Source organism: Siniperca chuatsi, linkage group LG20, assembly GCF_020085105.1.
Source record: "Siniperca chuatsi isolate FFG_IHB_CAS linkage group LG20, ASM2008510v1, whole genome shotgun sequence".
Taxonomy (NCBI): Eukaryota; Metazoa; Chordata; class Actinopteri; order Centrarchiformes; family Sinipercidae; genus Siniperca; species Siniperca chuatsi.
Genome location: NC_058061.1, coordinates 15,026,424 through 15,040,802, shown reverse-complemented (window position 1 = coordinate 15,040,802; position 14,379 = coordinate 15,026,424). Strand labels below are relative to the sequence as shown.

At 43.0% G+C, this 14,379-nt stretch overlaps 1 protein-coding gene across 5 annotated transcripts in view; it reads right to left on the bottom strand.

Moving 5' to 3' along the window:
* Positions 1 to 14,379, bottom strand: part of rhbdl1 (rhomboid, veinlet-like 1 (Drosophila)) — a 54,142-nt gene that overhangs the window by 6,990 nt on the left and 32,773 nt on the right. For all 5 annotated transcript variants that reach the window (XM_044179411.1, XM_044179409.1, XM_044179412.1 and 2 more), the window contains 2 exons: positions 2,570 to 2,670; positions 769 to 829 (listed from right to left, as the gene is read on the bottom strand). In XM_044179411.1, coding sequence (XP_044035346.1) covers positions 769 to 829; positions 2,570 to 2,670 — 162 coding nt within the window. The remainder of the gene's footprint in view (positions 1 to 768; positions 830 to 2,569; positions 2,671 to 14,379) is intronic.

Here is a 14,379-nt window from a genome sequence, read left to right as displayed (position 1 = left end):
ATCCTTCTAAGAAAATTAGTCATTTGTATAACTCACTTTTCCACATATAAAGAACAGGGCCTAGGACTGAGCTGACTTTAAGCTATAGTGTATTGTAGTAAAGTGTTTTATCACTTCTCTACTTCTGCACGTCACAGGAGGATTTAAATGGATCTTTATTTAAAAAAATTGCTTTCAAATGTTATTTGTTGTTGCTTGTTGCTGCTCGCTGGCTGAATAAGTACTCAACACTGACAGTATAAAACCAGAGCAAATGTTAATTCAGTCTTCACAGTATCTCACACAAACGATGTGTCACATTTTATTTTAAAAATGCCGTATTCCCTGTTTGTAAATCACTGAGGAGAAATATCGCATTCTAGCAGAGACTTGCTGCTCTCTCAGTTCGGGGGCGGCAGGCTCGGGACAGATGGAGGGAACATATTGCTCACTAATGAAAGTCACAGTGTATCAGCCCTCGTGTGGAGAAAAAGGACAAGTAGTATGACTCAAAAGCTTTGAAAACAAAGCAACATGTCCAATCATGGAGCCTCTCACTCTGTGCAATTAACAAAGACTGCTTGAGTCTGTTGCTCAGCTTTAAGAGGTTTTTAAACTCCACTCAGATGATAAACACTCTGCTACTATGTTGAACAGGTGTGCAGACGTTAAATATGCTGAAAATGGAAGGTTGCACACACTGTTTAATGATTTCACTCTAAATTCAACATAAATAGCAACAGCAGGAACAGAAGCGCATGGCTTTGAGAGTAAATCTGGACAACTTACTGCAAACTAGCGCCAGGATCATGCGGAGCAGCTTGTATGGACACCGCATCCCGGCCCAGTTCTGCAACACAGAGCCAAAGTGTCTCGTCAGCACAAACAATCACGACACCAACAACCATTATTTGTATGAGTATATTAACAGTCTGGGAAGTAACGCCTCTGTTTCTATCCTCTGAACATATTTAGACCTGAAAGAAAGACAATCCATATCCATATGAGAGAGGAGGCAGCATTTAGACTACACACAGATGCGATTATACACCTGGCTGCTCTTCACTTCCCAGTTCCAACCCAGTGGCACTCTATTAATTAGGGCTAAGATAATTTAACAGAAGGGGAGAGTGGGCCAATAAATAGCCCTTGTGATTCCCTGGGGGAAAAGAATGATGATATCCTTACTTAGAATAATACATTTTCTCCCCAGGATAAAAAATTGTTCCTAGCTGTGGGAATATGACCCAGGGCTGGTGTTTCTCCTCTTCTCATATAGCCGACAAAAGAAATGGTGAACGGCATGCAAAATTAAAGACAGAGGAGAAAGTATTAACAAAACCTGCTGTAACTATACGTTTAAAACAAGCAAGGAGTGGGAGTGCTGGTAATGTCACAATATTTCTACAAATAAATCATTTATATCATGTAGGAGGAGGCCTGAGCTGGATGTGATGTGGTGTTGCTGCTCTCTGATGGGAGGCAATTTGGGCAATCTTTAACCAAAGGACAGCCAATCCACGTGTGTGTGTGTGAGGCGCAGAGGATTATTCAGAGACTCAAAGAAAGAGTGCTTGCTGTTCGGAAGACACAAATTCTCAGAACGCAAGGGCTAATTTTTCGTTAAAAACATCAAGAACTAAAAAAAGGAGATTTAAGATTTAAGTGTAATGTCAAAAGCTGAATTTGTGCACGCTTATTGGTTCCATGATGTATTCTGACAATTTAGCTGGAGCTGCATGACTTCTAGTGAGTCACGTCCACAGCAGCGCTTGAAACTTCACTGAACCTGAAAATGTCTGTTGAGCGAAACGGATGATGATGCTTGATGGCAGATGGCCGGGAATTTACTGGGTCGAGACCGGACGAGGTTTCAAGATTTCCTCCAAAAACACAAACTAGAAAAAAAAAACTCAGAAGAGCAGAACTAAGACGTGCCTAGAAGGATTTCCCTACAACGAACAGGCATCAAGCGTAACAGACCACATAAACTGTCTGTTAGCTGCTACGAGCACACAGTTACAGAGTCTTTGCTTTAGGCCCGTCAGCGCACTTTGATTTCTATCCCTGCTGGCATCTCCAGTGCCCACAGTGAACAACAGCGACATTAGTTAAAGTGATTCTTGAGATGTAACGCTGCCTCGAGAGTTGAAGAGAATGTGGAAACCTAGTAAACCTAGTGACAGAAAGCAGCATCAAGGAATTCACTGCTTGTTTTTTCAGTGGACACAAATAAACTTAATAATTAATATAAGTGTCTGAAACGCCAGTTCACTTCAGAGTCATCAATACAAATGTCGAGCAGTGAAAACATGTTATGGTTTAGCAATATGAAATACTGGAGGAAGTCTTTGGGGTATGTTACTCATCAACAACATGCAGCGAGAGCTTCTTCAAAGAGGTCACATGGAATATTCGATCCAAAAACTAAAAATTATTTATCACATCGATATGATCCAACTAACATCCATTGCAAATATTGGGAGTGTGCGGTGTCTCGGTCTCACACCATGTGGACAGCTCTGACATTTCATCTCTATTGAAAAACGCATTCAGACGTAACAATGGAGGCGATGATGATGACAGTTACCATGACAACGTTGGCCAGATGCGCAGAGCACAGAGCGTAGACCCCCCCGGAGCCCCCCACCACTGGAGCGCGCATGTCGGTGATGGACACTGTCAGCGAGCCTGCAGAGAGACACAGAGAGAGAAAGATAGATTAGGAGTGTAGACGTAAGAGAGGGAGGGCATGCAGTGCAGGGAGAAGAGAGAGTGTGTGTGTGTGTGTGTTGTTAGGAAGAGAGAGAGAGAGAGCGCAAAGGACAGCATTTTGGAGCAGAGGGGGAAAACAAAGGGAGAGTCAGATTACTCATCACGCAGCAGCACAAGTCACCTTCCTCTGAGCGTTTGTTTAAAATATCTCCCTCTGTTCACAAGGACTGTACAACATCAGCTGACCTTCACATGCCCTTTTATTTTACATCTAGAATACATGATGACACGCACTCAAACACACACACACCTGTGTTCTGTGTTGCTGTACAGTATTGCTTCGGCTTTTCCTGTATGTAAGCAGTCTGCTAAAGTGATCGCACACTTATAGTATAACTACATCCTTGATAAAGAAAAATCCACCTGTAAATACTCTTGATACTGTTATATATGACCAATTAATTATTTTCAAGCTATTATTTGGTCTTGTAATTTACTTTTTTGGTGTGAGCACTTACAGGCCCTGCACACAATTGTTTTAATTACTCTGTTGGGTGGAGCCATGTCTTAAATTATGTGATGTCACCAAACTATATAGACGAATAACAATAACAACAATGTAAACTGTCCCACCCTGACAGGGGTAACAAAACTAACAAGAGAATGTGGGAGCTGTCAATCGAGCACAGTCTGTACACGGCCACACAGTCTTGAGATGAGGTCTAATCAAGAATACAGAATTTGTTGTTTTGTATTAAATAAATGGACATTCAACCTTTTTACGTTTTGAAGGGTTAAGATGAAAGATAGTATTTGCTAAAGATTAAGATAAAAAGATAGAATATTGTACATTTTCTATTTTGTAAATAGTATTTTTTCAAAAAAAGGATGATGATATTGTAAAACATTTGGTGAATGAAGCCTGGTGTAAAGGAAAAGAGTTGTGTGACGGTTTTAATTTTGATGGACTTGAAGCTCACACTGGTCTGAAGCTCACACTGGTCTGCACCTTGCTGTGTGTGCGTTACATATAGAAGTACAAATAAGTGTTTTGCCATCTCCATTATTGTGCAGGGAATATCTCAGTGTGTGTTTGGCCAGTTATTAATGAGAATAACATAAATATAGGCCTAGAAATGGAGTATACAGTATGTAGCCAGCAGCTGTTTTAAACAGTGTCGAAGTTTTAAAGGTGTATAAAGATGTAATCCTGAATGCAGCACAGTGCATCTGCCGCTGCGTTCACCACGTAATAAGGGTCGCAGTGACACCATGAAGTAGGACAGAACTCCAAGCAGGAGAAATCACAGTGGCAGTTGCTTGTGAGGACAGCATCAGCCACTGTTAATTATGCAAATGAGCTGATAAGGGAAGCGGAGAGGGCTGATAAAACAAAACAGCCTCTTTTTAATCACAGTTGGGGTTTGCTGGAGTTGTGATCTCAGATCTATAATGCATGTTGTAACATTCATATTCTGTGTGTGCGTCGTGGGACTGCACAGAGTAAACATCGTCTTAAAGAACGCCTCGTCAGCCCGTGGTGGCAGTGATGATCATGGAGAGACAGATGATAATCAGAGCGCGTTCCTGAGTCATTCATCTCTCCTCGCTCCGACACCTATGGGCTATTTTACGTGGATTTATGGGGCATATGAAGGTTGGTGCTTCAGCTACAGATTTGAGGAGATTCACAGTGCCCCATTTTTAGCAGTGCCACAAAATTGCAATTACACAGCGCAGCATACAGTATGTGGTCTCTCTTTCTTCAAAGTAAAGGAAAAAAAATTGAATTGGAGCAACTTCAGCAACATCAACATCTGAGTTTCTCTTTTAGCATTTTCCGGAGCTACACAACTTTTCTGCAGTTCTTTCTGACTTCAGTGCAGTGGAGCTGGGAGATATATTGATGAAATATTGATAGAATGATATGAGAGATATCATCTGGGGGTTTTAGTTATGGTTTTATTGTGATTTTGGTTAAATTTTGTCTTTTGCTTCACTACAATTAAGTGATACAATTTTATTCATTTATTTTTACTGCATTAGCAAAGTGATATGAATATTAACTTTTCTTTCATTAACTTCATTAACTAATCATTTTTTCTCAGAGACCACATCTTTCACCCCTGGATTAAACTTGTGGTTGAAATCATGCAGTCGATATTGAGGTGTTAAAGAAAAATGAGATTATATAACATCTCCTAGTTTTTAACTGATTGCGGGGACAGGTACTGTATTTCTTCCATATATCTTTCATTCTTTTCAAACCCAGAATACTTTACTTTTTTTGTCTAAAAAGTGGTTTTGAACAGGTAAATTCCCTTCAAGAAATAAAGAATTTGTTAATGGGTCAATAAAAAATAATAACACAGACATACAGTATTATCGCCTTATAAAGTTGATGTGGTGAACACGCTAGCAAACATTTGCCTATTTACACACACACAGCAGACAAGGAGCAACATTAGCATTCATTTGGAGCTGCATTTTCCAATATTCACTCTCCTTTTAGCTCTGTTTTTGTCCCCACCAACTCCTGAGGGAAACATCTGGCTCTTTAGCTGCTAAATACTCCACTAAATTCACCCGATAGTCGCTAACTTTAGCTAGTTTTGTTTGGCTGCTGTTTGGAGTGAGTTTTTAGAGCTTTTTCACTGCTGAAAGAGGCAATAAGTTATAGCTCCTTATAGTTGAGGGGGACTGCAGACTTGGGAGATATCCTCTGTGGGTTCATCACTACCAGCGGCCCCCTTCACATTACACATAGTAACTTGATCCAATGTTAATATACCACCACAGGAAACACTTGTCAGGGATGTGACACCACCATCTGTGGGTGAAGATGAGGAGACAACCTGAGACCTCCGGCTCAGAGGAAGAGACGGGCTCCATAGGGAGGAAACAAACTGCTCTCTCCTCCTGCTTGCTCTGCTTTGGTGAGAGGCTCCCAAATACAGTATGAATATTAAACAGGCCTGTCATGCGAGCTCTCCTGCTTAGTGGGATTTAAGATTTAGGATCCTTGCACTCAGCAGCAGCTAAGACGTGAGGTGTACGATTATTTCAGTGCCAAGTTGACACCTTCCATCTCATGCACATATTATTTATTGTTGCCATCCTGAAGTCATCATCAGCATCCTCAGATCTTTTTGTGAGCTTGCAACATCCACAAGTGCACTGCAGTGTAGACAGTAAAAATGATGTCCTTTGTATAGAGTCAACTACACACTGATGGCTATACTATATCTACCGCAGTACAATCCCCAATGCAGCTCAGAGAACTGAGCCTCTCTGTTAAACCAAACTTGCTACACCACCACTGTTACTCCAGGCTGCCCTTAAGCTATGGGTCAATTTTGTATTTTTCAGTCTCTCCAGGATAAGGTGCAGACAAGGGATGGTAAGCTGATCCAAGACAGGGTTTGACAGTGCCTAAGGCTGCGCCTCTCTGTAGCCACTCCAGTGGAGGCTGCACCACAGCACAGTAAATGTTGCAATAAAAAAAAATCCTAATCCTTTGAAAATATGCCTCTGCACAAACACAAAAAAATATGCTTTTAACTGTCTGCTTTCTAGAGTTTGTATATGTGAGTAACTGTTATTACTGAGACTATTTACAGTCTATCAAGAGTCCCTGGAGAAAGGTGGCTGACGTAGGTTTTTAATGATCAGATTTTGTTGAATAGATGTTTCAAAGATGTCTAAATGGCTGTAGATGTCTAGGCTAAAATTAGGTAACAGAGTTTAAGGGTGAATATATTAGATCATCTTAGCCTATGCTTTCTATCAAAAATCAAGCATTCATGTGTATGTATACATTTCTCTGGTGCATGTTTCTTATATTCATAACTTGTCTTTAAATATGTAATAATGTATTTAATGCTTGGTGTAAAAGTGGGTTATACATAGCCAAAAGTTTGAGGTTTTTTGAAAGTTAAACCTGAATTAATTGATTTTTTGGGGGCAACAAAACACAACACTGACATGCACTCATCTTATAAAGTTGATATGGTGAACATTTTAGCAGTTGACTATTTACACATCACTAACACAGAAAAAAATTAGCATTCATGTGGAGATGTGCTTCAGGCGATCCCAACAAATGTAAATCTAATATTCACTCTCTTTTTAGCTCTGTTTGGTTTTCATCAACTCCTGAGGGAAATATTTGGCTCTTTAGCTGCTAAACGCTCCACTATGTTCACCAGTTCATTGCAAACTTTGTCTGCCTGTTGTTTGGTGCTGGACAGGTAGTGTACAATGGGTTTATCAGAGCTTTTTCGCTAAAAAGAGCTGCCTGCTGCGTCTGTAAACAACGCTGATGAGACTGGTGAGACTGAACCAAAACAGTACAATTGTGGGCCAGAAAACCAAAACAATGAGATGAAAGATGCTCTAAAGCTCTGTAGGGCTGAGGGGAGCTGCAGAGTCAGGTGATAATTCTCATTACACATAGTCATCTGACCCATTGTTAATACAAAAATATTGATTAGAGATGCCACAGTGAAAACATGTCTAATTCTCAGAGGCTGTAGTGGAGTTAGACAGAAGATGTAATCAGGGAAGAAAAACTACATAACGCTTAATTTGTAAAGATGTTTTCTGGGAACCTAAAGGATGTTTGAGAACATTAATATGCATTGAGTTGCATTTCTTGGTTGGTTTCAGTAAATACATTTCACAATAGAGGACAATTAATGGACAATTAATTGTTATTTATTCAGGTGATTTAGTCAGTATTGGGTACAAGCAAATCTGGCAACGCAGCACTGTGCTTTTCTATTGTCTATTGGTATAAGCTATGAGAACCATCCAAATTTATTTTGTCACGTTTCATTATTAGACATGAAAGAATTTGTAAGACAAATTTTTGTTGAGTCCATTAGGATTACCATTTTGACACTGTCAAGTAAAATATGTCAATAGAAAACTCAGAGGACAGTATGAGTAAGGGAAACCTCTGCCCATTGATACTGTGGGATTGTTGCCTTTTAAGTTTGGGTTGCTCGATTTCTTCATGCTTGCCTCAGACAGCTCTGTCCTGTATGCATTAAATCTTGTGGCCCTGCACAGAGACATGCTGTAGTCAGCACTCCTGTAGTCACAGGTCTGCCTCTGTTGGCTAATAAACTGGGGAAATGCCTGATCAGATTTTTTACTAAGCACAAATAAGGAGGGAGACTGATGGAAGGAGTGGAAGAGTGCATGGGGAACAGTGATACAGAAGACACACTAAGAGTACAATCATGCAATAAGAACTACAGTTTTTTTCTGCTGCCCAATTAAAAGAAAACTAGGGCTCTAGTTTCAGTTAAATTTGCTAATTGTGATGTCATAACTGCTACCAACATGCTTGATACGATAATTATGATGTGCAATGTACACATAACATCATAATTATGTTGCTTTATGTAGAGGCGCAAATAATTATTTTCAAATCATTTTGGAATGAAATGCTTAATCATTTGGTCTATTAAATGTCAGAAAATAGTGAAAAATGCCCATTATAGCCTGATCAATACTGGAGTTTTGAGGCAGATACTGATTTTTGAGAGGTGGCAGTCATTTGTGTAATAAACTCATTACATAAATGACCATTTTTGATAAGGATCCCTTAATATTTTTTTTTTTAAGAATCGTGACAAAGATATGATCTCAGTGGGACATTTTGCATCTGAAAAATGAACTTGTACAAACTATGTAATGGTGACACTGTTCTAGATGACCTAAACAAATTTCGGTGCTGCTATTTCTCGTTACTTATCTGCCAACATATACACATATACCAATATATCTGCGATAAGCTAATATCGGCTGTATATTGGCATGGCCATCACAATAAGCCCAAGTTGACATCTTCAAATTGCTCCTTTTATCTGACCAACAGTCCAAAAGCAGGAAATCTTCACAATTAAGAAAACAGAACCAGCAAATATTTAGTATTTTTGTTAAATAAATAACTTCAATGATGTATTAATTGTCAAAAAAGTTATACATTAATTCTGTAGCAACAGACTAATCGATGAATCATTTTAGCATTTGCTTCATGCATCATGAAGGGCAGATAGTGTTTGATTTTTGAAAGCAATTATAGGTGATGCAGGTGATATGAGTAAAAATAAGTAAATGTCAGGGTGACTCAACTAAAGGCAGACCATCTGTCACGTGGTCTTTTGTCTATTTTACAGTCTGTTTGAAAAGCTCATAGCTTCAAATGTCATTTAATAGAGTGGCGTCCATTTCAAATCCTCATTTCAACTATAATAGTGCTGTCAGACTGGGGGAGCTCTATTAAAGGTATTTTCCACCTGGGAAGGAGATGGACTCTTCTGTGTCATCCAGACAGAAAGAGATAAGGGAAATATCATCTCCTTCGCTGATGCCTTCTTTAAAGTGGAGCAGCATGACTCGCAATCAGTCCTCATCCAATCTAACATCTTCATCCATCTCCTTGTGCCCTGGTGGAGCGCGGGCGGGAGGGAAGAAACCCCTCAGATGATGTGAAGGGAAAGACGGAGTCTGCAAAGTTTGACGTATCTGCAGCGTCGAGCTGCGGAGGAGCATCCGAACTGTCAGCATCCTCAAAGCGACAAAACACTACACACCTGCGCTCCTGCACTGCAGTCAAAACAAATCATTAGACGAACAACTTCAATAAGGGAAACACAGATCCAAAGTCGAAACACAACATAAATCAGGACCTCTCTTGTCTACCTATACAAAAGAACACACACACACACACACAAAAAGGGAACACAAAAACAACATGATTCCAGCGGCGTCGATGCCAAGCTCTGGCCTGGAGGAACGGATACAATTCATCAATTTTACATTGCGCCAACATAGCCACTGTAAACACACCTTGCCCTTGGTTTCCTTAGAGATTGATTCTGTTTATTCTAACAATTTTCTGCCTCGTACAAATTTGCCACATGGGGAAAAATATGATAGTATGTATGCTCCCCCTGTGCTCAGGGGGCATCAGGAAAAATCAATAGTCTCCACAAGTCACATCCTCGGAGCTGCTGAGAGGAGATCGCTCAGCACAGCACCAACCGTTAGTGGAAACGTATAATCATATCTGATCTGGGTGAGTGTGTGTGTGTGTGGGCATATGAGCAGGCCTAAAACTGAAGAAGCAAGGAGACAAATTTTATATATTGGTGAGCGTACATCCAAATATGCCTACTGCTCCTGACGTTGTTTATGCCATAAGAAGAACTGTAATACAAAAAAAAAGAACTTATTGTCACGACCAAAAGTTATCACTCACGACTGCTTTTCAGCTAACAAGCACAATAGCTGACCTTGGATGGAAATTAATTTAATTCTTCCAGCTTCCCAAGACCAAGACTGAGCAGAGAAATAGCCTCCTCTCTAATTTCCAACAGAGTGTCTGAAAAACATTGCTGCAATGGATTGGCTTCACACAGTAGCTATAAACACAGTGGGCTTGCTCCACACAAATGGGCTACCTTCAATTAGGTTGCATTACAATAGAAATATTCATCACCCTCAGTGTTGTTATCAGCGAGGCTGCAGGGGGTGTTTGTAGCGGAAGTGAGCTCGGTGTCACCTCTCGGTGACTGTGGGGTGGGATGGGGGGGTTGAGAATTACCATAATCACGCTGGTAGCCTCTGCAACGCACCAAGGTCACCCTGATTCCTCAGCGCTCAGTTCAGCTCAGCACCAGGGGGAGTACATCAGAAACACCAGACCAGACTCTTCAGCACTATATGCAACACCAGGGTTTGTACATGTATAGCGGCCTGCGGCTAAGGTTGGCTAAAAAGACAGAAATTTGACCTTGTGCACTGACAATGTTGCACCGTCACAGCCACACACTCCGACAACAGGCCTTCAAAGTAAGAGCGAACAAGAAATAAATGGTATTCAGCTGCCAATAGCAACCCAACGACGACTCCACAGCTCTCACATTCCTAAAAACGCCTCCTACTCGCCACAAACCTTCCCAGATTCACCTGGAGCCAATCAAATCAGTGCGTTGTTAAATGTCTCTACACCAGCGCTTGAAGTGAGTCAGAAGCAAAGTCGGAGAGTCAGAGACTGAGTCACACCCCTCTGGCATTGAGCGTTATTTATCCAGCCCTCCTGTTGTTTTATCTCCATCTCTCCCTCATTAACTGAGTTTGGTTGCTGATGCTGCTGATGTCCTGTGAAGGTGTGGCAGCGTCTGTTTATCTGATTCAACTTTGCTCCAAGCAAAATCCCATAACTGTCTGCTCGAAGTCACTCGAACTTTCTTGAGCGCCACCTCATTTCAGTAGTGCATTAAATCACATGTGTAACCCTGTGTGTCATACAGTTAGGAGCTTTCAACAGCATTTCAATTTAAGAGGAGAGAGTCTTCGACTGAGAAAGACCTTGAATTGCAGTTGAAAACTCTGGAAATAGATAGTAAGGGGACCATGAGTGAAGATTTTTTTTTATCAAACTATTTCTTCAAGGTCAAAAATAAATTTTCACATTATACTCATTATGTGTTTTCAATAAAACATTAAAGAAAACATAAAAATTTAAACATATTTTGAACCCTAATTTCTACAGTATCGTGCTTCTTTATCAAATTTAGACAAGTTAACAGAGAACAAAGACTCAACAAATGAATAAAACCTATAAAGTCAGTCTGTTACCAAATTGGAAATATAACATCAAAGAGGTAACAAAAAGTTACCTTTTTCAATTACTCAATTGAATGTATTGATTTTAATCTTGTAGATTCAACCCCAAAGCTGTATTTCAAGGCTTTTGGGATTTCCATAGACTAGAATAAATTGCAGCTTTGTGTGCCTTGCTTTGTGCGCCTCGACCAAACATCAAACATCAGCAAAATGGATGATGGACAGTCACACTTGGCCATGCACCAAGGCTCTCCATTCACTGGTAGCAGATATAATCACATTTACCCTGCCTATATATGTGCAGTGTGATTTTAAAAAGCATCAGTCAGTTATATAACAGGAATGTGGAAATGGTAGTGTAACAAAGGTAAAAATAAGCCTGAAGACCTCCAGCCTGTCACAGACACACCAGGCTCCACAATCACCCAATCACAGCGCACTCCCTCACCAGAGTTCTAATCACACACCTCTTCGCCATTACACACACCTGATCCCCATCAGCACCTCATCACCACCAGTATAAGAGCACCCTACTCACCTCAGCCAGTTGTCCAGTCTCGTTTGTACTAAGGACTCTAACCCTCGATGAAAAGATGACATTTGGATTCCAACCCTTTCCTGTTCCAGCATGTGCTTCCACTCCAGTGTTCCTTCATCCAGTTGAATGTTCTCCCATCTCCAGCGTGTGTGGCCCCAGCTCCCAACCTCCAACAACATTCTAGAAAGGATGATATCAGTACTCCATCCTCCATCACTTCTCAACTTACTGTGTTCTCATTGCTGTGTTGAATAAAACCACCTCTGTCTCCACCTCGGTGTCTCCTGCCCTTATGTCCGTAACAGAAGACCGGACCGCACCGTAGGACGACCAGCATGAGTGCCACGGATCCCTTCCAAGAACTGGTGGATCTCCTTCGCCGTGGGCTCACCACCTCACCGCCAGTCTTCACACCAGCTACCACTTCCGCATCTGCCGCTGTCGCTCCGCCACCTCCGGTGTACTCCAGTCCCATGGCCAAACCAGCGCCCTTCTCTGGCTCGGCGGAGGACTGCAACGGCTTCCTCCTTCAGTGTTCGCTGGTCCTGGAGATGCAGCCGCACCTGTACCCTGACGAGCGGTCCAAAGTAGTAGTCCCAGCTCCAAGGACGCGCGCTACAGTGGGCCGAAATGATCTGGGCACAGAATGGACCGGTGACCCAATCCCTGACAAACTTCATCTCCCACTTTAAGGAGGTGTTCGGAAGACCAGCTGGTGACTCCTCTGCCGAAGAGTGCCTCTACCACCTCAAGCAGGGTTCCCGCTCCGTGAACGACTATGCTCTGGAATTCCAAACTCTCACTGCTGACAGTGGATGGAATGAGCAGTCCCTGATCACCACCTTCCATCAGGGATTGGATCCCAGGGACCCATCGGCCTTGAGCGGTTCATCCAATTATCTATCTGAGTCGCCACCCGTACGCAGGCGTGTTTGGCGGAACACCAGGACCAGCCGTCATCTATGCCATCCCTCCGCCAGCCAAAGACTCACCACCCTCCAGAACCAGACCAAGAACCCATGCAGCTGGAAAACAACAGATTGACCCCCGCTGAGCGGCAAAGATGGCTGTCTCGGGGCTTGTGTCTGTACTGTGGAGCTGCAGGGCATGTTATCATTTCCTGTCCCATCCTCCCTCTTTGGTCCATGGTGAGTGCCATCCTTCCATCTATCAAGAATATGAAACCCCTATCCACCGTGGTAACCCTCACTACTCCCGCTGTGTCTATCCCAGTACAAGCCCTCATCGACTTGGGGTCAGATGGTAACTTCATCTCAGGTGCCCTCTGCCGCCAACTCCATCTCAAGACCACCTCCACACCATCAGTCTACCAGATTCACACTGTGACAGGCAGAACACTCAGCCGCGCACGTGTCCAGGTCTTTGCTGCTCCCATTAACATCTGATTAGGAGTGCTGCATGAGGAACAACAACACCTCCTGGTTCTGGAGGGTTCTACCACTGAGGTGATTTTAGGGCGCCCATGGCTAGATCAACATAACCCCATCATCTCCTGGACCGCAGGTGAAGTGCTGAAATGGGGTAATTCCTGTTTCCCAGACTGTTTCCCTCGCCAACCTCCACCATCTACTCCTCGCTCCAAGATACTTCCTGTCTGCACCATATTCGTAGAGAGTCCGCAAGAGAAACAGTCTGTAGATATACCACCTTGCTACACCTCCTTCTGTGATGTGTTCTGTCCTAAGAGAGCGGCCAGACTGCCTCCACACCGGCCATGGGACTGCGCCATAGACCTGCTACCGGGTGAGCCAGTGCCCCGTGGGAAGATCTACCCTCTGTCCATTCCTGAGCAAAGAGCCATGGAAGAGTATATTGATCCGGCCTTCTACGTCCCCTGCGGCATCCAGCTTTTTCTTCGTGGCTAAGAAGGACGGAGGCTTGCAGCCTTGTGTGGATTACTGGGGACTCAACCGGATTACCGTGAAGTTCCGCTATCCTCTTCTCCTCGTCCCAGCAGCATTGGAACCGCTCCGCGGTGCCACTGTCTACATCAAGTTGGACCCCCGCAGCACGTACAACCTCATTCGTATACGTGAGGGGGACGAGTGGAAGACCGCCTTTGTGACTCCAACTGGACACTATGAATACCTCGTCATGCCGTATGGCCTGACGCCCCCTCCGTATTCCCGGATTTCATCCACGAGGTGCTCCGCAAGTTCGTCTTGGTCTACATTGATGACATCCTGATCTACTCCCGGAGCCTGGCCAAACATCGCCACCACATTGCGGAGGTCCTGAAATGCCTGAGGGCGTTCCAGCTGATTCAGAGATCCCTGGGCTTTTCCAACTTCTACCGACGCTTCATACAGAACTATAGTACCATTGCACACCCGCTGACCAACGAAGCCTTCAATGCTCTAAAGGAGGCATTCACCAGCGCACCGCACCTGGTTCACCCCGATCCCGAGAGACCCTTCGTGGTGGAGGTTGACGCCTCTACCACAGGAGTAGGAGCTGTGCTGTCCCAGCAGCAGGGCACCCCA